We start from the raw sequence: 25,034 nt of genomic DNA on the forward strand, positions 1-25,034 counted from the left end.
TTATAGTTAAAATGTCAATAAAATACCATTGATTTTTTTCAGGAAAATAACAGTGATAATTCAAGAGTTTGCTTTACACCTGCATAAAGACTTTATAGTCTGCTTATTGGATAATTTGATTCCTAAACAGGTTGAAGCAAAAGCTTCTATTTCTTTGCAGCTAAGAGCAGACCTATCAGCTATTCATACTTCTTTTTTGCATATTGCAAATTCGGTAATTGATGGATCATTGATAATAAAATTTTATACAGTTATAATCAGATAAAAACTGTGCGTTTTTCTGTGATAGGAATTTATTAATCATTACATTTCAGGTATTTAGTAACCAGCAACGGGATATCTTCGAGCATTTATATGTCTGTCCAGTAAAAATGCAACTCAAACTATTAGGGGGAACTGGAGGATTTATTCCCTACCCGTACAAAACTGCATTCACTTATTACAATTTTATCGAATTTATATTCAACTACAATCATGGCGCGTTGTTTAAGAAAACAGCTGATATCATGTGAGTTCTTATACAGAAAATAACTCACGTTTCACTTTACTCCCTTTTCAAGATCAGTAAATGGAGCGTATGTAAAAATTAAATTTCACTGTGCATGATTCAAATGTTACACATTGACTTGTTTTTCAGCTTGCCTCAGTATGAAAAACACCATCTTACATCTTGCACTGATAACCTGTATTTTGATATAAGGCAGAGCTATTCTTCTAAGATACTTCAGCAATTCAATGTGCTTATCTTGACTCTAACTGTGGTGGGAAATCCGTACGGATTCAACTTTAGACATAGCACAGAAGCATCGCACAGTTTGAACATGGTAAGAGCTACCTTCAATTTGATCTTTTATATTTGCTGTTGTTGGTCATTTCATGGGATGTAGATCAATCAGATCAAAGATTTTACAACCTTTTCTGAGCACCCTATGGTACTCAGAGAAATTTAGCTTTCCAGTGAAATGGTTCGACAGGATTTTCAAATTTCGTAATTTAATTTTTTTCAAATCTGTATTAATAATCTCACTCAATTTTCCTCATTACATTCTCGCATTTTTTCTGCAGATAGTACATGAAGATGAAATAGCTGACAAAATTAGTCATGGAATTGAATGTCTCCTCGGGCATATGACGACAGACACAACTCAGTCAATAGTATCATTTTTCGAAGCTTCTCTGCCCCATGTGACGACATACAGCACAGTAAGTTGTAAAGTTTTTAGTTTGAGCCAGCGGTAATATCCTAATTCGTTTATTTCTTTATCAGGACAGAAAATTTGAATTACCGAATAGTGAAATACCATTGTCAATTCTCTTGGCAAATAATTCTTTTTCTATCGGAGTTGAATTATTGATGTCCGGTATTATTGTTGAACCTACGAACAGTGAGTATAAGCATAAACATAGAGTACATATTACTGGGGTTGATGTGGAAAATTAAACATTTACCATTTCTTCACCTAACTTTAGTTTTCGTATGTAAAGTTTAATAATGTTCATAGGTATTCATAAAGAAGAGCTGAAACACTTCTTTAAAGGTCTGGGCAAAGGTATCCTAGAACTCACAACTAAAAAAAATGTAAACCTGAATCTTCGATCAGGCTTAATAACGGATGCAATTAAAAGGTACTGAAAGTTATACATGTCAAATTTCACTAAGATCTTATAGCATTACTTTCAATAGTTTCAGAGAATAAGGTAGTCGACATAAATTTTGATACTGTAACTTTTCTTATAGGGCACAAGCAATTGGTTATGAATTTGTTTCGCGCATCCGCCTACCTCGTTACATTAATGCTTACTTGGTGAGTCTTGCAGTACTTCAGAACCATTAATATATTTCACAATTTCTGGTATTTATTGCTCTTGACAGGGTGCGGAGCCATATTCTGTTCATAAGGCAACAGGCATGCACTTGTTGAATACCATTAGTAAAGGTCATTATTTAGATAAGGACGTATATTGGGCTCATGCAGCGCTTTCAAAAGAGGGAAAGTATATTGCACTCGTGTCACTACAGTACGTATTTTGAAAATTTGTTGATTGATGAGTTATTGAAGTGAAAAAATTGACTGCAAAATTATTTTCTACTCAAACTTTAGAATTATTCATATTATGTACCTTCAGTGCATTCATAATAAAATCATTTTATTTACTTTTAATGACGGATCAAGAAAGATTTGAAATTTTGCACAAAAACACATTGTCTTATTTACAGGCGCATATTCCTTATTGAAAAACGATGTCTATGGGGATCATGGAATATTGAATGGGTCTTAGATATTAACACTTTAATTAAACCTCCAGTGGTGGTCGAGAAAAAGTTAATCCTACACGTTAACAAGGTAATAATATTAAAATAGGTATTAGATTATTCGATTTTTGTAGTAGATTGAATTCTCCTGTTTTTTTTTATGAAATAAATCTACGAAGGTAAGTTATACCGACAATAGGTGACTTGAAGTAAGATTGTGGGATTGTTCAGAGTTTAATACACTTTGCCATTATTTATCTTTTCTTGTATCATGGAAGTATTTAAGATTTATCTACACGAACGTGAAAAAATTGTCACCAATAAGTGACAACATATTTTTTCCAATTTCAGAATGACACCATACCAAATTCACAGACAACGGATTGGTATATTGAAAGCGAGGATCAAGTAACACTGGAATGGTTGCACTGTAAGATAGAAACTGTCATGATACTGAATATGGAAAACAGCACATGTCTCGACAGTAAAATATAAATTTATATATGTTACATACATAATAACTATAATAAATGGATGTATATTTTAATCAATCTTACGAAAAACTAAATAAGATTGTCATTGCAGAGAGAAAAGTACATATAAACTAAAAGTATTATGATCCCATTGTAAACACACTGAATTATTTATTATTAACTTTGGATGAATCTTGGCTTTGGCACAGTAATTAACGAGAGACATTTTCAGATTGAGGCGAATGTTGCATTTTCGAATCTCTTTAGCGATGATATATTTTCCTGGCATTGTGATAAACTTTATATATATATATATATATATATATATATATATATATGTGTGTGTTGAAAAAAAAAATTGAATTTTTCGTTCCCAATAAAAACGGCAAATGAGAAATACGCAGGTCACAGTGACTGCTTCAGTAAAATTATGTCCTTACAAAAAAGTTATTTTATGATGATCAAGACTACATAGTGTAACATAATGTGCTCACAATCTTTTCTCACTATTACTATCATTTCGTTACTAATAACAATTTCCCCACTTTAAACAGCACATCTAACGGCACTTGTATGTTTCGATGCGTTTGTCAATGTGCCTGGATTATTATTATTATTTGCATACCATATTTCAACAAATCAAAAATTAGGTGTTATTTTATCCTCAAAAATCATATTCCAATCATGTAAATTACGAACTCCTGTCCTGGTTCTAATAAAAATAAAAACGAGATCGAACCGAGCTGCCTTGTATTCCCTGCCTCTTTGTTTTCATTGTAGACCTGAATAACGCAAAATGATCTCACTAGCGTCACTGCCTGATAAGGAATTATTTGTAAAACTTCTCTAGAACATTGTAAACGACACCGTCAGCGCTTATTTGCTTCAGTCAACGCCGTTGGAAACATGGTAAATACATTTCCATCATTGATGAAGTATCTTGATACTTGTTAGATGAACAAAAAAGGATGCGCTTGATTCTAATTACGAACAGTTAGAATTATGGTGATTTGAATCTAATTTATCATAATCTTGGCATAGATATTTGAGGAATAGAAAATTGAAAAAGAAACAGATTTTTTGCAACACCTGCATGGAAAGTCCATTTTTATGCACCATTTACAAGCACGGAAAGTAGTCTTTTATACACTTGTGCGGGAAAAACTTTCGCACATTGCCGGCGGTATAAGATAAACCTTCGCACATTGCTAGCGGTGTGCGAAAAAGACGGTCGCGCCTTTATCCACAGTTGCGCATTTCGTAAACAGCTGCACTAGCGCCACCGACGGAATAGTTTGTCACTCTTTGCCGTGCTCGACATCGTCACTGAACAGACATCTTGCCGTGGTTTCGTGTAAATATAATCGTGTATGTCGGACTTTCCATTACAGGTGTAGAAAAAAATAGAGTTCGATACACGCGCGAAAGTTGGCAATGCCTATCTTGCGTGATGCGCTACACTCGCCCTACAACTCGTCTACGGTTCGTCTTCGACTCACCTCCAACTCGTCTCCGGGCTCGTGCTGCGCCTTCACGCTTGTGCGGGCATTGCCACCTTCGCGCACTAGTATCGAAAAACACTATTATTAGATTTATAAATCTCACAATTACTTGAATTTGAAATCCTCAAACAGATTTCCCGCCCATTCGGATCGATTATCGACAACGTTACGCTTCTCGAATACGCCGGGCATTGCAGTCAATTGTCAATCTTGCGTTCGTCTCAGTCTCTGAATTTCGTTCTGTCGCATACAAAAAGCTACATTCACCGGAAAATATAATTGCGATAAATAAAAATCGACATACGTAAATATTTTGCAAATAAGATATTTAGAGTTGTCAACAAAGTACGAGCACAATGGCAACACACGCGGTATGATGCTAACTGCGACAAACGATTTTTTGCGCATAATTTTACGTCCATATATATATATATATATATATATATATATAATGAGTTTTCTTTTATTTCATATGTTGCATGTATTATTGTTCAAACTATATTTTAGCTTGACAAGACTACTTAATTACTGTTGGGCTTAATTCGGCACGACACATTTTATTGTTTTTTTCTGTACTGGGTGCCATATGTGTATGTTTCAGATCATGAAGAGCTTTCGTTCATCACTGATTCCAGCACAGTCGAAATTTCATAGATCGTTTTTTTATTGGATTACAATCATGTTCAACAGGTAGAGACATCAACAACTATTACTCAAGTTTTTAATCATTTATAAATGAATATGTTATGAGGTAATGCGTGGAAGTATTATACAGCATATATTTGATAGATTTCAAAGAAGACATGTTAGCAATGTAAGCGTCCATCACTAACTTTTTTTACGTATCAATCGATACATTCAGTTGAATTTTCTTTTATAGCCAAATTGTCGTGGTGCTGAATGTTTACCTTGAGAGAATGGCATATAGTTGAGTCTCAAGAACTGGTTATTTAAAGGGTGGATGAAAATCGAGTTAAGGAAGTTGGTCCAGACCGAGCCTGTGCGGAATGGCTATTAAGAAATGGAGCTGCAGTCAAATGGAGAGAGGATGGAAGTATTCTTTCAGACTACAATGCTCTTTCTTCGTTGGAAGAACCTCAGAAACATATCGAAGCAGTTGATGCTACCAATTCTGCTATTAGCTATCATGGATTTCCACATTTCAGTAAGTTAATCAATATTTGACGATTGCTTCAATACAGGTTTCCAAGGCTATGACTTGGGAATTATTTTTCTTTCTGTTTCACTATGGTGAACATATTCCACTTATGCAGGAAGTAAGAGCACTTATGTTTAATTGTAATGAAATTTATCATTTTATTCGACACTATGTGATCTTATTGAAATTTAGACGGATGCAATTACATAAATGAAGTCAAGCTAGTCAACTGTGTTTACGTCGAGGATCCAGCAATTCCCCTACTTTCTATACTCAAAAATACCTTGAAGCATCTTGAGATAAGTAACTGCCTTAATATTTCCGAGAAGGCTCTATTCGATCTGAATAAACTCACGTATGTATTCACTTTACTTCAAATTATGCCGAAATTGATCTCTTGTAATCCTATTTTTTGTAGAAAACATCCCATGATTTTTTTTATTGTACCTTCATAATTGTGAATCCTATTTTCTTCACCCCAAGAATGTATCAATGCTCGTCAGTTACAAGAAAAGAAAGTATTGACCCTTATATCACATGAGTTGGATCTAATATGATCTGGAATACTGAGAATTCATTTATTTTTTCGTTTTCAGAAAGTTGAAGAAACTGGAGCTTGGAAATTTGCCGCAAGTGAAGAATAAAAGTGAAGTTATAGAAAAGCTTACCAAGTCTTTGCCAGATTGTAACATTGTCTTTACATGAGATTTGTCTGTGTAACAAAATTTACTTTACAAATGTTTATATGTAACTGTAGAATACGTAGATATAAAGAAATCATCGTAATAACTACTATCCCCCAAAACAACTCAGGTGCTAAAACCTTGCGCTAAGTATGTAGATACAAACATTGGAGTGAAAACACCGACAACAATTTACTTTGCGATTCGAGAACCACCAAAATAATAAATCACAAAGATTTATTTCGAAAAATGATGAAATAAATTCTGACAAAGATACCTTTACGTACAGAAAATATTGAAATCAATCCTTACTGTTAAGTACGCAACTTTTTAAAAATAAAAAATTACGAAAAATAATGGATTATGGATGAAATAAAAAATTTTGGAGCTTTTGTTGTACTTTGCATTTTTTTAGAAGAATATCTAAATCATTGGCATTGGTTTCGAAAAATAATGAGGTTTCTAAGTGTAAAATATTTACGTACATGGCTGGATTATCTGACAATGAGCTACACACGTTAATAATCATCGAATGAAGGGTATCAGAGAAGTTGCAAAAATCTAAAGTCTTAATAAATAAGAAAGGTCGTAGAAGTTTGGTGAACTCAAACATGAAGTTTGATTATTAGATTGTGTTTATTTATCAAGCAAAGTAGATTTGCAGTCTCAGTCGCGGATACGAATTTACAAAAGTAAAGTTAAGAAAAAATTTGAAACACCTACTCATTGTTGGAAATGGTGAACGGAACTGGAATATGAAATTTCATTGTTGAAACGTATAATTTTTGAAAAACTGGTAATTCGAAAAATTAACGACGGAGCCAGGAATTGAACCTGGTATCTAGCGATGCTTTACCGGAGCCTTACTCCACTAGACCACCTAGCCGCCTAAGAAGAAGAAGAGGAAGAACACTTTCTATATTCACAAATATGAAATTTCAATTGTTGATATCATTTTTCAAGTCAGGTATAAGATATTCAGTCACACCGGCGAATATGAATAACTAGAGTAAAGTGAAGAACTAGAAAACTAAAAAATAAGAATATAAAATATCTTTGAATCACGTCTTAACAAAGTATATGTGAAAAAGCGAAAAAAGATGAAGTAAAATCCATTCGCCGACTAACAGAATTGAAAATAGAACTGACTAGAGTAAATCAGGAAGGCTCATTATCGTTAGAAATGGTAGATCAGATTGAAGCATGAAGTTTTAGTGATCTACTCGAAGGGTGAACAGCTCTTGATGTCCGATGTACACAGTGTGTGGAGCTTTGAAATCTTTGTAGTCTCGTGAAGTCCCGTAAAATAGGCATCAGAAAATTTGACTTCGCGCGGGACCGACAATCGCCGGAAAAGCCCGAAGGATTGGATTTTAAGCTGTGAGCCCTGTGAGTCAAGTGAAGTTGTGGCACGCAAATAAACGTAATACCCAAGTAAAACAACGCCTACTTATTGTTTAACTAAAAATGCCCGATGGATTTGAGCGTTAATAGTGACGGTAGATTAAAATATTAGTTTGCGTTAGATTTATTTCACTTCTGTAGCAACAATTTTTATAATATCATTTTTATACCGGACAATATAATCACAATTCATACATAACCTAAACCTTTATATATCTATCTACTTTAGTTAAATATCAGGCTTATATTCAATGAATGAATTCTCGATTCGTCACAAAAAAAAAAACAAGATTCAAGTGCTGATTGAAGCAACAAACTTTCAAAACTACTCATCGTACTGAATGAAATTATATTGTGATTGTTGATTTGAGGTTATGATTTTATGTGTTTATATATTTTCATCAAACTTCGTTTATGTTGAAAGTGAATTTCAAATATCCTGTGATAATTTTTACGGTTTTAGTACTTGTGGAATTGGATTCTGAAACCGAAACAAGATAAATTTGCACGTAAAGCCAAGTCGGCAGCAACTACATATTCAACTAAATACAATAATCTATTATCAGGTGATTTGTTTTACTGACATGGATCTAATCGAATGTGAACCGCTGAAAAATACCACGGAAGTACCAATAAATGATGTCAAGATGATCGCCATCGAAGAATGTTTACCACCAACACAGAAATTAAAAGAATCTGAGACTGAGATTGCTCTGGGCATTTCCAATGAAGCAAAAATTACTGCAGTAGAAGGGTCCGTAAAAAGTCACACAACAGATCCATTGCTCGACAATTTTAGGAAAATTAATAGCATGGATATTGAAGGGGTGCAAAATATCATCAATGTTGATCAGAAAATTCCAGCCGATAGTTCGGTGGAAAAAAAAAAATTGATTTTTAAAACTCCAAGTTTATTAATTGGCCCAAGGAAAGGAAAACCAGGAAAACTGTGCGACTTGGCTTCTATTTCATCTGTAATACCTGGAGTTGACAAGAGATTACCAGAAGTGTCAGAGTCTATGTCTAATAATGAAGAGGAATCTGGCAATAGCATTAAAACAATTGATTTAGCTCATGATGAGTCAAAATTGAAGAAACCATTATCATCTGCTGAAATAGCAACAGAAAAGCAGCCAGTTTTACCTTACAAAGAACCAATATGGGGAGGGTTGCCCGAAAAAAAATATAAATTAGAAGTATTAAAATCTGGGGTGATTTTAGAGACTATAGACCTGACGCTGAAAAGTTTCTATGTTTTGGGAAGATTACCGATCTGTGATATCCCCTTGGCTCACCCTACCATCTCTAGATTTCACGCAATCATTCAGTACAGATTAAAAGGAGACGAAAAAAATCCAATAGGCTTGTATTTGTATGATTTGGGAAGTACACATGGCAGTTTCTGGAATGGTCATCGAATGAAGCCGAACATGTATGTCAGGATACGTAGTGGTCATATGATAAGATTCGGATGTAGCCAGAGGAAATTTATTGTCCACGGACCCACGGAAGATGAGGAAGATGAAACCGAATTAACAGTTACAGAATTAAAGGTACAGTAAATTTTTTTATTCTTAATGGATCACTACTATCAGAAGTAAGAAATTGGAGTAATGCTATTCGAGCATAGGAATAATAAATTTGATACAGACACAGCAAATAATTAATGAAACACTTTTGTGCTGGTACCTCAGTTAAGATTACAACTTGGTAGGGGTGTAGTTTGTTAGTTTATTGGTTTATCGATTCTTGAAAGATGGTGATATACTTCGATAGTTCAACTGGATGGGTTGCATGCAATTTTGTTTTGTGTAACAGGAAAATAGAAGATTAGAATTAGAGGAGCGACAAAGAAAAGAGAAGGAAGAACAACTGAGAATAGAAGAAGAGGAAAGGTTGAGAAAAGAGAAAGAAGAAAATGAAGGAATAGATTGGGGGATGGGAGAGGATGCCGATGAAGAGACTGATCTATCTGAAAATCCTTATGCAGCTACAAATAACGAAGAATTGTTCTTGGATGATCCAAAAAAAACTCTCAGAGGATGGTTTGAAAGAGAGGGATTCGAACTTCAATACCAAACAGAGGAGAAAGGCATTGGGCAATTTCTTTGCTGGGTTGAGTAAGTTCAGAACCCCCTTGACTTCCTGAATTCAGAAGCAACTGTGCCGGACAATTTTGTTTCGTGTCAATTGAGCTCATTATATAATTTGAAAAACAAAAATAATAGGAGTAGATATTGAAATTTATTCTTTAATCATGTCGCATAGCTTTGGAAAAATGTAAAAGAAAAAACAACTGTTGTTCAGAAAATAATTTTTATTTTCTAATCCTATTTTTTATAAAGTAGTTTATCAGGCTTTATACCGATTTTTTTCAATTGAATATCGCTATGTGTAAAAAAGTATTTCTATCATTCTCGAATTTATTCCAGCCTTCCAATTGATAGTATAACTGGCAAGTCTGTACGAGCAGAAGCTCTGGTTAAGGGGAAAAAAAAGGAGTCCGTTATTCAATGTGCCCTGGAAGCTTGCCGAATCTTAGACCGGCATGGGGTACTTAGACAAGCACACCATGGTAAGAAAAACATTACAATATATACATTCCAAAGGTTCAATTTCACAACTCCAAAGCCACAGTCAATTTGCCTAAACTACGTATTTGATTGACACTCTTGACATTCCTGGTAGTGAGAAAAACCGTCCATGCATCGTCCCAAAATTAGAAAAATAAACCAGAAAGAAAGCTGTTGCAGCTCAGAGATGTAGCTCAATTTGAGAAACTGATTCTATAAAAAATGTATCATATTAATATTACTAATTTCGACGTCCTTCATTTTTAGAGGCAAGAAAGAGAAAGGCTAAAAACTGGGAAGAAGAGGACTTCTACGATTCAGATGAAGATAATTTTCTAGATAGAACAGGAGCAATTGAAAAGAAACGCCTGCAGCGTATGCGAAGTGCAGGAAAACTGGAAGATACAGTCGAAACCTACAATTCTCTGGTAAAAAATGTTTTATACGGTATTCAGTATTTTTGATATTTATCGACTTCAACTTTTTTGCATGAATATCATAATTAAGCAGTTGACTGGCAAACAGAATTTCACTCGTCAATACGTCATACATCCCAAAGGGTGTAATAATCTTGGCATTATGAGTTTTATGTGATCAAATTATAAATAAATACAGTAACGCTGTACATCGTGAATACTGCTGAAGTTGTTGTTACCTATTAAGTCACAAAGCCTAATATCAGAACAAACAAAAAATTCCTTACTTTATTTGTGATGTTAAGCTGTTTCTGAACTTGAATTGTTATCTAGTGATATTGGGTATACTAAATACACTCTTACGAAATACTGTTACTGACTTTTCTGCGTTTTGCAGCTCGAAAAACACAAAGCAGTGGTGAAACAGATCACGAATATTGAAAATGATCTACGAAATGCACAATGGCAGAAAGCTTTGGAACCTGAAAGTTCAGATGAAGATGCACTCGACGCATTCATGTCAAATTTAAAAACCGTTGCACTCAATAAGAGTGAAATTGTAAAAATGAAAATTGACTTGCAAACACTTAGAAAGGAGGAGAACCGATTAATAAATTTAGTAAACATTGCTAAGCCTGCTAATTTACCACCACTAAAACCCCAAACATCCTTGGAATCTACTGATCCAGAGAACGTACACAGTGCAAAATCACTACCCATGATCGGCAGTAGGAAAAAATTTAAAGTCCTGGTAAGTTTGAGTCCTCGCCTGGTCCTTTACATTCCTGATTTACTTCGAATTTTACTCATACATGAATTTTAAATCCTAAATCTGATGATTCGTAACTTTGTTTTGAAAATTATAATAATGAATGAACTGTTGATTATTTAATATCAAAAAAATTAAGTAATTGAAAAAACTTTTATTGCTTTCAGAAAAGCGGCATACAATCTGTTGGAAGCTCACTAAGTATTACCCACAAAGCAAATGAGGCAGATGAAGATGATGATAAATCAGAGAACGAAAAAGAAGTTATTAATGCAAGATTAATAGAGGCTTATAAGTTGAATCTGACAGAAAGTTGTTCGCTTGGTGATGGCGAATCTACTGAAACTGGGAGTAGTATTTTAGAAAGTGATAATAGAAAGGAATCTGACGAAAATAATGAAGAAAAAAACCGTATAGACTGCTCTTCTGAAGCCAAGTTATTAGCAAAAGAAGATAGATCGAGAGAGGAAGTTGATGTGCAAAAGCGAAAGCGGAGAAATCAGAAAAGAATACAACAAAGGTTGGAGAAGGCGGAGAAGGACAAGCAAAAAGGTTACGAACAAGATACATACAAGGAGGATTACTCAATGTGGGTACCTCCAGAAAATCAAACTGGCGATGGAAAAACTAATCTTAATGATAAGTTTGGATATTAATCATTTGAACTCTTGTATAAAATTCAATCAGCGACTAAAACTACGTAGATAATAGCTGCGTATCATTAAATTTAACTTATTTGACAGTTAGGTAGCACTTTCCATCTTACATGGAACTTGTTAATTTATGAATTTATAAACGTGTCACTACATGAGAATAATACGCAATAGCTGTAAATTAGGGATAAGAGTAGCGAGTAATGCATTTACTGCGATCATCTATCACATAATCATTTTGTACATATCAACAATTTTTTTTCGTTGAATAAAGGGATTCGTTATGAAACATTTTTATCTATATCACTTGACTTTAATCATTGCTGCTACTATTGTCTATTTTATTGTATAATATGCTGCAACTGCATGTAAGTAAAATCAGATGAAGACTATAAATTAAAAATACCTGAGGGAAGAATCAACAGAAGATATCCGTAGCAGCTGTAGTAAGTGGTCCTTATAAGGCAGGTTCGCATTATCACAAACGTTACACTAATAAACAACCGGGATGATACAAAATAATCCATAAAACACCGAAGCCGATTGTGAAATGTTATGTAAATCTTTGAAATATCTCAGTATTTACAGGAACGAGTTTCAATTGCATTAGGTAAATTCCGTTTGATTGTAAGTCGGCAAATAGTAATGTGAATATTATAACTTTTAAAGAAGCACATATTAAATAAACAATGAACAATAATTCAAGTTCAAGTACTCATTTTATTTTTTAGACCGGACTATTGGGATATACCGAACGATATCACTCGATGCACTCACTTCACAAGGTTTATTTAATTGAAGGTTTAACATATAGGTGTGATAGAAAACTAATTCAAATTTTCCCGCAATAGAATTGCAGCATTTCAACCAGCATAATAGAGCGAGAACTCAGCGAATCAGAGCCTTCGCGACGATCGCTCTCCGGTGTCGCTGCTACACTGAACTCTATTGCTAGATTTCCACGGGCAGCATTTTGCTACCGCGGCGCCACCAAGCGGCATGCTGCAACAATTGCCCGTGCTGTTCCGTGTGGTCAGTTTTTCGCACTGATATATATATACAGTGTATATATATATATCAGTGGTTTTTCGCTACCGCAGCATTTTGCTGCTCGTGAAAATCTAGCCTATGGTCACTGCGCCTTGCTGATTGCTACGGCTGCGTTCAAAACTCTCCCATTCTTCGATAAAAATTACAGTAAAAGCCATAGCAACACAGCGACCATTTAAGATGGAAATGCAGTATGATATTAGCAAGCATGGCGATGTGCCAAGTTGTTGAATGTCATCATAAACGAAACTGACGCTGGTATAACGTGACTTACGTGACGGCTGTCAAAGACTCTTCAATAGCGACTGGATCCGCGAGAATACGCGAAACCTTCCAAAATGTACAACGCATATTCGTTTGTGGAAAGTGGTGCGTATTGAATAGCAGTACAGTTCTTATTACCATTTTCACAGTTAGGGCTTGAGGCTAGGTTAGGTTTGCTGACGTATTTTTTACTTGTGTTTCTATAACAGTTTCATCCATAGAATCTGTAAATAAGTGCATAAACTCAAGTAAACAAAGTACGGTAATTTTTCTCGAGGGCTTTTCTTCATTGGACGTTTGTTTGTTGTTAATCTTGACTTCATTCCTGTCTTCATAACTATATGTGTACTCATTTTTATGATACTATGAAATCGTAAGTCATGACGAAATATCGTACTGGAGGCATGTACCGAAGATAGGCAAACATAGCTTACAGTAATTTGAATTGAAACTACCTTGTTCTACGACTTTCATTGGCCATTAATTTCTATAATTTGATCTTTTCTTTTCATTAGCGTGGGAGGCGATCATTCCATTTGGGTGGTATGCAGTTGCATCTATAGTTGTTTTACTCTACCTTCATCCATATATCAAGAAAACGTATAATAGTTGGAGGCATAAAAGAGACGAATTCGAATATTCAGCAAAATACCATAAAGGTAAGTAAAAATTTGAGTCATGCAATGATTTTTAGCTAAATTATTAGTAACTGGTCTATAGCCGTTCCGTTGCATCTTTCATTTCTTAGCCTTTGAGTTTATTTTCTGTAATTTCGAACCCATATGTTGTAATTGTGAATTTAATGAATACCAGTTTTCTCTTCTCCCTAGACTCTGATATGTTACAACAGAGACAAGCTGCAATAGAAGCTGCACGATTGAGAATGCAGGCTCAATATATGCAAGATGCTGAAAAAGCAAGACAGCGAGAACAAGAGGTAGTTTGTTAAAACTTCTATGGATAAATGTAGACTATGTAAAAGTGTTGTTTCATTGCTATCTTCTCAGTTTATCTTATTTGGTATTAAAAGTGAATTGTAGAAGTAAAAACTCTTAATTCCTTGTCTAGTAGCTACATTTTCATATCCAGTGTTACGCAATTAGTTATAATTAAATTATTGGACGTTTACAGCGTATTGAAAAGAAGCGACAAGCATTGAAGGAGCTTACAGAAGGAACAGATGTCGGTAAAAAAGTGGGATATGCAGATGGCAATGATTCTGCATCAGGCTCAAAGTCCAGTTCAAAGTCACTCAAATCAGGTAAATATGTAGATTCTAACTCGAAACGGTTATCCTAGATGTTAATATACATGAGTATTGAGCTTGTAATTTCACTTCCAAACAGAAGTATACAATTAATTCAGAGTTAATATGTATGATGATCCATGATTACGAAGCATAGATATTTTTGCAACTCAACAATAATATTTTCGTGCAATTATAGGTATCTAAATATTTGTTATTTTTCATAGAATACAATCCTCTGATGGGTGAAACCAGTCGCGGTTATCGCGCACCAAAAAGAAGTTGCTGTGGAAAAGGTGGCTGCGGTTAATTTTCACACTTTTAGACATCAATCATTTATACAAACTCAATTAATAACCTAAGACTTGGATGATCTATCACGCAATTGATTCTAATTATATCAATCTAAAAGTAATATTACCTAATTGATTTGTCAGTGTATGGTGGTTATTTAACAAATCCTTAAATTCAAAACCGTATTATCAAGCATAATAAATTACAGGTAACTTGCTCTTTCTTGTTCTTTTTTTTTTGATACGAGATGAGTTTAAGTGGTTGGGCGACTCTTTTGATAATTTATGTAAAATGTTTTGTTATTTCTTCGATTGATCTTCAGATTTTTATGAATTAGTATTAAACGAAATCACAGAAATACTCCATATTTACTTGATTTGTATTCTCGTATTTCACTACAGTTTCAGAATCTAACATATTAACTCGAGATAGAATACACTCTATTTTTTAATTTCATCAAATTACTGTACAAATGAAACATAAGTGCAATAAAGAGGTGTAAAAAATCTTCACACATGGTTATTTTTCTTCATTACCTGTATATAATCTGTTATTTTCAACGTAGGTAATTTTTTTATGGTTTCGTTGCATTTTTGGCTGTCGAAATTTTGGAGAACTGTGCTGTTTTTCCAATAATAGTCAAAGTTTTAACGAAACTGATTGCTTGTGTTACATTGGTTTCATACATGGTAATTTTGTAGATGTACAATTATTAATAGACTCATATAATTAAATTTATATTACATACCTGTGGTAATTTACGCCCGGTACAAAAATATGTAGAAGTCGATGTCGGTTTCTTGAGCTTCGATTTAACGCGATGAACGTTTACTACGATTTTTTTCTAACATTACTTTTATTAATCATTATCGGTATAATATGCAGTGATATATATACGTAGTACTTGACAATAGCGATTGTTATAAATTATCTACAATTTTTGTATGTGTATTTGGGTGTGTAGTGTATGTATGTATGCTTGTTGTGTGTGTATTTTCATGGTTAGATGTTTTTTAGCCGTCGTAACTATAAAAGTTTGTTACCGTCAATCATTAACGAATAATTGATCACCGTTTTAATAATAAATAAATTATTATCTATATGAAACATCCACATTATTATCCTTTCGTTATATATACAGGGTGTAAGATAATGAAATAAAGGTAAGATTAAAAAAAGAAAATGAATTGTTTCAATTAAAAATAAAACACTTAACAGCCTTTGATTACACTTACGAGCTAATCCCGCAAAGTAATTAAAATAGCCCTTAAACAATTAATCATAAATTTCAGCAATTCGTACTAAATTTTCTCTCAACTTCTTATAATGATATGGATTATTTTTATGTGCCCCTAGCTTGCGAGTTGCCAGGCATAATTTATAATCATAGTTTTATAATAGTTCCATGAATTTTGAACATTCTACAGCTGTATGGAGCGCATTCGTATCAAAAATTATATTTTTATTAAATTTAATTTAAAAATAACGGTGGGTGTAGTGAAATAAAGATAATTGAATATATACTAATGTTTGTCTCATGAAACAATTTGCGCAAAATTCACAGGACTTATATTTGATGGCAAAATTTGGCTGAATAAATCTACAAATACAGATTATATTACTTAAGTTTTTTAACGTTAGGATGGTGGGCCCTGTAAGACCCACCAGTTGTGTGCGAGCTATGTTTTATCGCAAGGCTTGTTTTGACAGAACTTTTACTCTATCGAGTTTAACCGTATTTATTTAACAAAACAATAAAACCATCGCTTCAACTTTTCAAAGACAGCAAATTATAAAAATAATACGTTATTCTCCCTTATCTGCATTGAGGCGATGGTTTCTTATTTTGCGCCACAGCCACAATGTCGTTGAAGTAATTTCAAAGATTACCTCAAAAAATTTGTGGCCATGCAACCCCTTATACAAATTTACAAAGGCCGTGGATAGTTATTTAAATTTGATAACATCATGGTAGGGGCTATTCTCTTAAAGTATATTTCCTAGCTATTTCTCTTGATTGAAACACTATAATTTCGCAATCTCTGTACGGTGTTGACGTTCTCTAGCGTGAAACCTAAACTAAACGCTTCAAGAGCATTTCTAAATGTATTTTTTTTTTCTCTGCTTGGATGGATTTTTACGAACGTGCACTCATTACATTTACGATTTACAAGTTACTGTACCGAAACTAGATACTTACTACGTCTATTCTTCACTTCTATTCTGAAATAGATGACAGTTTTTAAAATACTTGACGTGACAGCGGAAATAAACCTTTTCTTTCTAATTTTTATTTAAATTCAAATTTATAATGTTTTTTACGAGTCATTAACTGTGTGCACTGACTCTCGGAAAGTTTGACGATCCCCGTCAACAGTTGACCTTCTATCGTTAATAAGTAAAAAATTCCAATCAATTAAAATTGCAGTATTACTGTAGGAGCACAATAAAAAATTCGGCAGTGATTATAATCTCTATCAAAATAAAAAAATTTTAAATCTTGAATTTCTTTGATCTCTTAAGCTTTTCGTTCAATAAAGAGACCATAGTGTCTATCGGGCAGTTGAGTACTTTTAACTAGTACAGTAATTGATTAGTTATGTTGAGTTTGAGCGATTACATGGCTTCAAAGTTATCTATCGCTTACCTAGTGTTCTTTTCATTAATCACTAATTATTCTTTCTTCATATGAAACCACACTGGATGTAACAGCAGAATACATCTTATACATTAGTTAAACTATATGTTTATATTCACAAAAAATTTACCAACAAAAAACACATGGTTTTTTCGTTTAATGTCTATGTGTTTTTTAATGATATATATGTGTATTATGGTCCATTTACCACAAGGTGCAGCCACATATGTATTGGTATTTAGAAAACTGTTAAAATATGAATGTATCATGTGGTAAAATGAACCATTTAACATCGTACTCACATTCTCACTTATCTGTCAGGACACGCTTATACACATTACTGATTACATAATACACCTCATATCCCTTAACAACTACGGCGCATATATTAATAATAATAATAATAATAATCATTAATGTGTCAATTATATACTAATGACTAAACTTGTTAATCAACTTTGTACAATGTATACAAAAACCATCTGATATGATTATACACTTACATCGTCATTGTTACCGTAATATTTTATAATATATTATATTATAAGTATATTCGTTTTGGAAGAGATACACGTTGATTACTTCATTTTAGTAAAATTATTTTTTAATTTCCTTACGAGTTAGGAACGTTATATCGAAAATAATATGCATTATTTTTCGTGGCAGTTGAGAATGTACACGTTTTTGAAAATAAATGCCACCTTCTCGTTACACATATCAAAGTTTTATCCATTATTACAGTAGCTGTTCAGTTACATGAAATAATAAGGAGGCTATAGTACAATAGCTTGTATAAAAACTGCTTTGGAATTATAAATCACCTTGAAACTTGTCAAGGTACCTAAATTCCAGCAATCATAATCGTGTTGGGTGTAAAATTAAAAATATTGGATGGGAAAAAACGTCATATTTATAAAATAAAAGCTTTCAACAATACGCACGTCCTCTGTTGGAACGATATTTTCAAGTTTTATTCATGTATTGCTTAGATATTGGCATTACTCCTTTTTCTCTCGTACTTGTACCACATTCTCAACAATGGTACTTAAGTAAGTTATGCGGAAATCTATGTTTACCACGGAACATAAATTGTGGATTTCTTTCAGATCTTGATCAGTCTATGAAAATTTCTCACAACGAAGAGATTTACATGTTCTCGTGTTTCAATTATTTCGAATAATTTTTAAAGCACTCGAAGAGTTGGGCTTCATTATTGTGTGTATGTCTTCTTACTACTACGAGCGTATCTTAAATTAAACCTAAAAAGTAAATCGCCCGCTAAAGGTAATATTAGTACTTAACATTCTACTCGGAAAATAATTATAGGTTAACGTAACAAATGTAATTGCTTTGAAATGTTTGAGATATTTTCCAATGGACAATCCCATTGTGAAATGCTAAAATTAAGTCGAGGCTATTTATTATTGTTCATTTTATTCATCATAAATCAACGCTCGTTTGCCTAAGCCTTCGCAATTCTATTAGCAAGAAGAATATTAGAAGGCTTGGTTCCTCAAACGTAGAAAGGTAGAATGTAGAAAATATTTCTTAACAGTCACTTTTAAATCATGGAATCATTCGGATACAGAGACTGTTTCTACGCGAGGTATTCAACTATTGGCAATCGGCGAAATTCGTCTAATGAATTTCGCTAATTGCTCACGAGTTACTACAGTAACTGCTGAATGGTAAAAGTCCTTATCTAATTTCAAGTTGCGTTATTACGCCCAATGGTTCCGCCGATAATCGTTGTGACCTTGCAACAACCACACATTTTCAGCTCAAACTCCGGTAGTTGATTTTGTTTAGCTTTCGCGGTGATCGCTCAGTCGGTTGGACTCTGATGAAGCAATGGGATTATTCGCCCCCAAGAAAACGCTGTTCAGTTTGTTGTATCTCTGGCTACCCGAGCTGCTCATCGTGTTGGAGGCCGACGAGTTGTGCTGGGGGTAACCACTCGCTCTTGGAAAGCCAGGAACTTTGTCTGGAAAAATTAATAAAACAGTGGATTAAATTTTCAGTGCCAGGAATGATAAACGGATCTCTAATCCGAGATTATGTATGATGATATATACTCCGTTGAACTTACCTTTGCTACGGTTGTGCCTGTGATGTTCCTGGGGGTTGGAGGACCCGCATTGTCTCTGAGGAATGCAGGAATAATTGCTGTCGCTGCTGTAAGTCGGCGACGGTGGTCTGTTGGTCCGTCTCCTTGGGCTCCTGTTGCTCCTGTTCCTGGACCCACCCCTGTTGTGGGCGCACCCAGGAGCAAACTGGTTGTTGTATTCCATGGTGTCGGCGTACAGACAGCTGGACTCCGAGCAGGAACAGCACATGTCAGAGTGCGTGTTTGAGTCGCACGATTTTCTGTCCCACTCGTCGTTATCCGGCTGATAAAGATTGTCGTTTCTAAACATCTCCTCGTTGTGTCGATAAACTTCGTCGTTCAACGTCGTATGATCCAGATGTGAGTTCGGATGATTCGCACGATTGAAGCTGTCGTGGGTTCTGTAATCTTCGGGGTGTCCATTCTGGTGACCGTATATTACCGAGCCGCTCTCATATTCGTTCTCTTGATTTTTGTAATCGTAATGGTTGAAGCCTTGCGGGAAAGACGGGACGGGTGGGGGGTTCGTTTGTGGAGGTAAAGTGGTGTACCTTCCCTGCGGAAGGTTTCCGTGGTTCGCCCCCTCGATTGGTCCATGACCGTTCCACGGCGTAGGAGATGGGGAGTAACTGTTGCCCACTCTCACAGGCGGAGTTGGCGGACTCTGTGAATTCGCCGACGTCGAACCGTCCAAGTCATTCGGGACGATTCGTTTAGCCAAATGCGGACTAAAAGCACCCGCAGGCGTCTGTATCCTCGTTGAAAGAGAGGTTCCTGGGGGTGGCGGGTGCTCTGGAGGAGGCGGCAACATGTCGCACCAGTTCGGCATACCCGGCTGAGTATCGTTCAGGGGGATCCGGTACTGCGGTCTTCTCTGAATTTCCATATTCTCGTCGGTGTATACACTGCTGGCATTGTCGCTGCTTGGCGACATGGTTGACTTGTTGTGATCCTGGTTAGAATCCAAGCTCGAATAGTCTGGCTTGACGCAGGAGTCGCTAGAGTTCGATTTCTGTCCGCTATTCTCCATGGAGTCAGGACTCCGACTACCGACGCAAAGCGTTGTTGTTGCGTATGGTTCTGGCGGAGCTTGAAGCTGTTTCCTCGCGTTGTAAAACGTCGTCAGATTCACTTCAGCGTATTCCGAACCGGGAATCGCCACGACACCAGGCGCCAACATTTGCTGATTATTCAATAATTTCGTCTCGCAGTCCTTGTCGTTCGCACTTTGGAGTGTGCTAGTTGGTTTCCACCCGCGATCCAGCCATAAAGTATCTTTGTTCAACTGGCATATGTCGTTGGCTGTACCCACGGGCACGTTCAAGTGTCCGAGCTGCTTGCTCATGGCCTGTCTTCTCCTCACGTATAACGCACCCAGGAGTACAGCGAATACCGCGAACACCATCACGATCATCAGGATGAGGAACCACGTTTCCCTCACCACAGATATCCCCCCATGACTTGGATCAGTTCTCGGGGGTAATTGAGTCAGTTGTCCGGGATCCATATTGAGAAGAGTTGGTCCGGAAAAGGGACCCATGCCAGCACGCGTCAGTCCAGCAACTCGTGCCGTGTAAAGACCCCCAGTTGTCAAACTGTTTATGATTACAGACGTAGTTGAAGCATTCAACGACATCTGACCAAGAATCTTGTTGCTGCTATTGCTCTTGATTTGTATCTGTAAACCGAATGCACATGTGGTTGGAACGATGACTGCTGAAGAAAGTATTCGACGGCTGATGGCACCGAAGAGACATGGTAAAAATAAACATTTCTTACCTTGTATCCGACAAGCTGCCCGTTTTGTTCCGGTTTTGGGGGTGGCGACCATCTAACAAACGCTGACGTCATGTTGATCATCCCGACATGAACATTTTCCGGGGCTCCAGTCGGGGCGTCTTCCAACGTCGTTGCAAGCTTAACATTGCTAGGTCTTCCTTCGATTGTTTTGTAAAATGGCACCAAGAAGAATTCGTATTGCGTGTACTTTTTCAGATTTACTAGCACGTAACTGGTAGCACCAGCATTTAGGACGGTGACCATCTGATATTCGGGTTTATTAGACACCTCACGATAACGTATATAGAGGCCTTCCACCAAATCTGCAGCACCAAGAATCTAAAAGAAACGGGAGTGTGATATATCGCCATGCAAGAAGAAAAATCACAGTTTCGTTGCCATTAATGATTGGACAAAATTGTTAGTATACTCACATCCCACATGATTTTTACTGCAGTGCTAGTTAGAGGCTGGACTTCTCTTAAGTGCAGAATTTCACTGTTCAAGCGGTCCCTTGCTCGTATCAATACGATTGGAGGGACGGAATTTTGATTGATACTGGTTGTATGAGCGCTGTCTGAAAGTGGCCCGGGCAATGAGAGACCATGGCTGTTTTCGGCACGAACCAAGAAGACGTAGCTGGTATCCGGTTTCAGGTCAGTTACCTGTGACGAAATTGTTAGTTTGTGATTTATGGTAGTCATGTATCAGTTTAACGATAGATTAGCTCCAACTAGTCATCAAGCGATGTTACGGCTGTGTCGGAGGTGGGTTTAAAAGCGAGTCGTAAAGAACTTACGGTGTACGTGTCATCAGTGATTCCCGTAGCGGCAACAACCCATCCAGTGTTCAAATTGCTGCTAAAATACTCGATGTTGTATCCGATGATCGGGCTCTGACCCTCGTGTCCAGGACTCCATGTAAGGGTAACAGAGTTGCTCGTTGTGTTAACAATTCTTGGTTTGCTTGGGTTTTGGGGCAATGCCGACATGTCGGGTGTCCGATGCAGAGACGTGGACGTGCTGACGCTCAGCGTTGCTGACCACGACGTGTTTCCCGATTCCGAGGAGGCGATGCAGGTGAAAAGACCGGCGTCGCTCGATTGCAGGTCGTTGATGAACAGAGTGCCGTTGCTGGCCATTGTTATCCGACTTCCAAGGTTCACTAAAACTCCATCTTTGTGCCAATGAATCCGAGGCGTTGGAGTGCCGACAACCCGGCATGGCAGTGAGGCGGTACTTTGAAGCTGCAGAGTTTGGTTCGCTGGTCCCAATTCTATTATTGGCGGGGGCGTTTCTTCTGCGGATGTAACCTGTTCACGGATGCAACGCGTTAGAAGCATGAAGCACACGTTGGAGATTCCGAACGTCGGGAAAAACGGAATACAAACCTCAAGGAAGACAGTGGCAGTACTGGCTCCGGCTTGACTTATCGCACTACAAACGTAGTGACCTTCGTCCTTGCGAACGGCCTTCTTTATGTTCAGACTTCCGTCCTCCGTTACCGTGTAACGTCCTTGATAAACGTTGCCGGGAAACATCAACTCTTGCGACCCTTCTCGGGTCCAAAATATCGAGGGTTTTGGTGCCCCACGAGCGGCACAGGCGAAGGAAACGTCCGAACCTGTGCTCACCGCTTCATCTTTTGGAAAGTGCGCGAAGACTGGGCGAGCTGAGGTGATAGTAAAATTTGCATTGAGAAGAAAATGCGTTTCCTGGAAACACTATCAATCGTATGATTATGTAAACTCACAGTGAACGGTCAGAGTGGCATTAGCACTGATGGCGCCAACGCTGTTCTCAGCATCGCAGATGTAAGTTCCTTGGTCTTCGGTGGTAACGCGTTCTATTCGAAGACTCTTGTCGTCCAAAATGTTAGCCCTGCCGATTGGCATCTTGCCGTCGGTCCGACGCCAGAGAATTTCGGGAGGTGGATCTCCGCCAACATGGCATGCGAATTCCGCGGTTTGATCAGTCAGAATTGTTTGGTTGGTGGGCATGGCTAGGAAGTATGGTTTTACTGAAAGGAAAGAATTTCATTGTTCAAAATTAATTCCCTGGAGCCTTACATCAATGGAAAGGCACCCTGCCTTGATCGCTGAACGTCTGCTTACCGTGGACAGTGAGGGTAGCAACGGCGGAAACCCGAAAACCGACCATATTCTGCGCGACGCATTGGTATTTCCCTTGGTCTGTCTGTCTGACGTCGGATATCATAAGATTGCCGCCGTCGACGAGACTGACTCTGAAACGAGAGAAAAGGAGTCCATTGGTATACATATATAGTATATGTATATATATATATATATATAACAAAAGGCATACCATGAAGTCTATTGAGAAAATTTCGAGGTGTGAAAAACCTTTCGACTCGAACGTACACCAAAAGAGCGTATCATGAATACGGAAATATCCAAAACGGACGTATTTAAAACTGCTTTGATAAGACCAAGCTATACCGCTCCTGTCGGTCAGCTCTTTCGGGACTATGGGAAAATAAATTAGATACTGTGCACCGTGACAGAGATAATGTTTCAGAGGATGGTCAAGCGGTAGAACCAGCCCATTCTGAAACGACGTATCTCGGCTGCATATCCTAGGATTTCTCACATACGTAGGCATGTGTGGTATACAGTAGACGTTGGAATGCCAGAGTATCAGGCCCCGTAGAGTGTACAGTGTATGCGCAGTCTACACGAACCGTGGCGACGGTCGGACCGACAATGGCGTAGAATTAATAGGTTCCTGATTGTGTCCTCTAATTTATAGTATCAATTAATTCCAGTGGCGGTGTGCGAATCCCCCGAGTCGAGAGCCCACGCCAATGGAAGCGGATTTAATTTCTATTAGTGAGTCTAATTTATTACCCATTCAACCTCCGGGCGAAGGGGCGATCTATCAAAACAAAGGAAGAAACCGGTAAGAAAAGGGACTGGCGAGGAGGTAAAAAAGGGAAGTAAGGGAACCGTTACGAAAAGACGTGGAGTCAGATTAAACTTTAATTGCGTTGATCCATTGAGATTCGTGAGAGGAGATTCTGTCGCGAACAACGAAAGCCCACGGAGTTCCGTCCTTCAGGACCAGGAGGATCGTTAACGGAAGAAAAACGATAGACGGCCGAGGGGATGAGGACTGTGCTGCGAATCTTCTAGCAACTTTAAACCGATCTTCTTTTCCTTCCTTTTTTTCTCATACCTTATCTTCGATTGCCCAAGGGAGACTTCCCCGTGGATTTGAAACGCGACCTCTGCTGCTGCACTCCCTTATACCACTTTGGAATGCTTTCAAGATTAATACGTATCGCATTGAAATGAAAGATGTATTTCGGTTAATGGAAGTGCGGAACTCAGCGCTAACCGTGAGATTAAGCGTGGCAAGGAATCAAGTTGAATGATGGATAAGGGTATGATCGTTGCACTGCGAGGAACTTATTCTCCAAATCGTTGAACAGAATTCTAGCACAACGGCTTTTATAACATCGATCGAATCAACTTTCTGAGACTTCGTCTTCACAAAGCACTCCGAGCACTTACAATCAGTTTCAATTCTCATTCAACACCCACCTCTACACAGCACCGAGTAGTTTACTCAATTTCTGCTGCAGCGTTTCCTGCATCGGAGCACAAATTATGCAACGATACTGCAGACGTACCTGTACCTCGACGCAAATCGCTGAATAATGCAAAACCTACCTCTCCTTTTTCTCCCCCATCACCAAAAGACTCGGGAAAACACGGCGTCGAACACAAAGCTAGCTACACCGCGCCCTGC

At 37.0% G+C, this 25,034-nt stretch overlaps 5 protein-coding genes across 12 annotated transcripts in view; 4 read left to right on the forward strand and 1 right to left on the reverse strand.

The window, feature by feature from the left end:
* The window catches only part of LOC124303138 (vacuolar protein sorting-associated protein 13A-like), a 21,476-nt gene extending 18,419 nt beyond the window's left edge, over positions 1-3,057 (forward strand). For all 6 annotated transcript variants that reach the window (XM_046759998.1, XM_046760002.1, XM_046759999.1 and 3 more), the window contains 10 exons: positions 43-214; positions 315-508; positions 638-824; positions 1,066-1,203; positions 1,268-1,385; positions 1,503-1,626; positions 1,739-1,805; positions 1,874-2,019; positions 2,219-2,345; positions 2,606-3,057. In XM_046759998.1, coding sequence (XP_046615954.1) covers positions 43-214; positions 315-508; positions 638-824; positions 1,066-1,203; positions 1,268-1,385; positions 1,503-1,626; positions 1,739-1,805; positions 1,874-2,019; positions 2,219-2,345; positions 2,606-2,749 — 1,417 coding nt within the window. In that variant the 3' untranslated portion in view covers positions 2,750-3,057. The remainder of the gene's footprint in view (positions 1-42; positions 215-314; positions 509-637; positions 825-1,065; positions 1,204-1,267; positions 1,386-1,502; positions 1,627-1,738; positions 1,806-1,873; positions 2,020-2,218; positions 2,346-2,605) is intronic.
* LOC124303146 (ATP synthase subunit s, mitochondrial) overlaps positions 1-6,464 on the forward strand; it is a 13,847-nt gene extending 7,383 nt beyond the window's left edge. Inside the window, exons 2-6 of one of the 2 annotated variants that reach the window (XM_046760022.1) lie at positions 3,940-4,095; positions 4,831-4,919; positions 5,186-5,394; positions 5,581-5,743; positions 5,985-6,464. In XM_046760022.1, the coding sequence (XP_046615978.1) occupies positions 4,834-4,919; positions 5,186-5,394; positions 5,581-5,743; positions 5,985-6,093 (567 nt within the window). In that variant the 5' untranslated portion in view covers positions 3,940-4,095; positions 4,831-4,833 and the 3' untranslated portion in view covers positions 6,094-6,464. Of the gene's footprint in view, positions 1-3,939; positions 4,096-4,257; positions 4,601-4,830; positions 4,920-5,185; positions 5,395-5,580; positions 5,744-5,984 lie in introns of those variants that run through there. The other variant, XM_046760021.1, reaches the window with a different exon arrangement.
* Positions 6,465-7,308: 844 nt separating this feature from the next.
* On the forward strand, positions 7,309-12,189 carry LOC124303140 (kanadaptin). 2 transcript variants are annotated; one of them, XM_046760010.1, is made up of 7 exons: positions 7,309-7,570; positions 7,939-9,028; positions 9,294-9,595; positions 9,908-10,050; positions 10,316-10,476; positions 10,862-11,215; positions 11,401-12,189. In XM_046760010.1, the coding sequence occupies exons 2-7, from the start codon at positions 8,060-8,062 to the stop codon at positions 11,887-11,889; spliced, it is 2,418 nt and encodes an 805-aa protein (XP_046615966.1). In that variant the 5' UTR covers positions 7,309-7,570; positions 7,939-8,059; the 3' UTR covers positions 11,890-12,189. The 2 variants fall into 2 exon arrangements, with proteins under 2 accessions (XP_046615966.1, XP_046615967.1); XM_046760011.1 differs by having other exon boundaries at positions 8,042-9,028.
* Positions 12,190-13,060: 871 nt separating this feature from the next.
* On the forward strand, positions 13,061-15,250 carry LOC124302268 (selenoprotein S-like). The gene is made up of 5 exons (XM_046758231.1): positions 13,061-13,305; positions 13,716-13,859; positions 14,031-14,137; positions 14,332-14,461; positions 14,674-15,250. The coding sequence occupies exons 1-5, from the start codon at positions 13,275-13,277 to the stop codon at positions 14,754-14,756; spliced, it is 495 nt and encodes a 164-aa protein (XP_046614187.1). The 5' UTR covers positions 13,061-13,274; the 3' UTR covers positions 14,757-15,250.
* Positions 15,251-16,292: 1,042 nt separating this feature from the next.
* LOC124302267 (roundabout homolog 2-like) overlaps positions 16,293-25,034 on the reverse strand; it is a 213,805-nt gene continuing 205,063 nt past the window's right edge. The window contains exons 4-11 of the mRNA XM_046758230.1: positions 23,378-23,508; positions 23,017-23,283; positions 22,655-22,935; positions 22,064-22,576; positions 21,699-21,929; positions 21,265-21,603; positions 19,468-21,163; positions 16,293-19,362 (exon numbers count right to left, since the gene is read on the reverse strand). Of these exons, the coding sequence (XP_046614186.1) occupies positions 19,184-19,362; positions 19,468-21,163; positions 21,265-21,603; positions 21,699-21,929; positions 22,064-22,576; positions 22,655-22,935; positions 23,017-23,283; positions 23,378-23,508 (3,637 nt within the window). The 3' untranslated portion in view covers positions 16,293-19,183. The remainder of the gene's footprint in view (positions 19,363-19,467; positions 21,164-21,264; positions 21,604-21,698; positions 21,930-22,063; positions 22,577-22,654; positions 22,936-23,016; positions 23,284-23,377; positions 23,509-25,034) is intronic.

This window comes from Neodiprion virginianus, chromosome 4 (genome assembly GCF_021901495.1).
Source record: "Neodiprion virginianus isolate iyNeoVirg1 chromosome 4, iyNeoVirg1.1, whole genome shotgun sequence".
In the NCBI taxonomy this organism is placed as follows: Eukaryota; Metazoa; Arthropoda; class Insecta; order Hymenoptera; family Diprionidae; genus Neodiprion; species Neodiprion virginianus.

Coding starts and splice junctions, on each gene's coding strand:
- LOC124303140 (XM_046760010.1), top strand. CDS start 8,060: ATGGATCTAATCGAATGTGAACCGCTGAAAAATACCACGGAAGTACCA. Junction 10,051..10,315: donor ACTTAGACAAGCACACCATG/GTAAGAAAAACA, acceptor CTTCATTTTTAG/AGGCAAGAAAGAGAAAGGCT. Junction 10,477..10,861: donor TCGAAACCTACAATTCTCTG/GTAAAAAATGTT, acceptor TGCGTTTTGCAG/CTCGAAAAACACAAAGCAGT.
- LOC124302268 (XM_046758231.1), top strand. CDS start 13,275: ATGTACAACGCATATTCGTTTGTGGAAAGTG. Junction 13,306..13,715: donor ATATTCGTTTGTGGAAAGTG/GTGCGTATTGAA, acceptor TCTTTTCATTAG/CGTGGGAGGCGATCATTCCA. Junction 13,860..14,030: donor TTCAGCAAAATACCATAAAG/GTAAGTAAAAAT, acceptor TCTTCTCCCTAG/ACTCTGATATGTTACAACAG.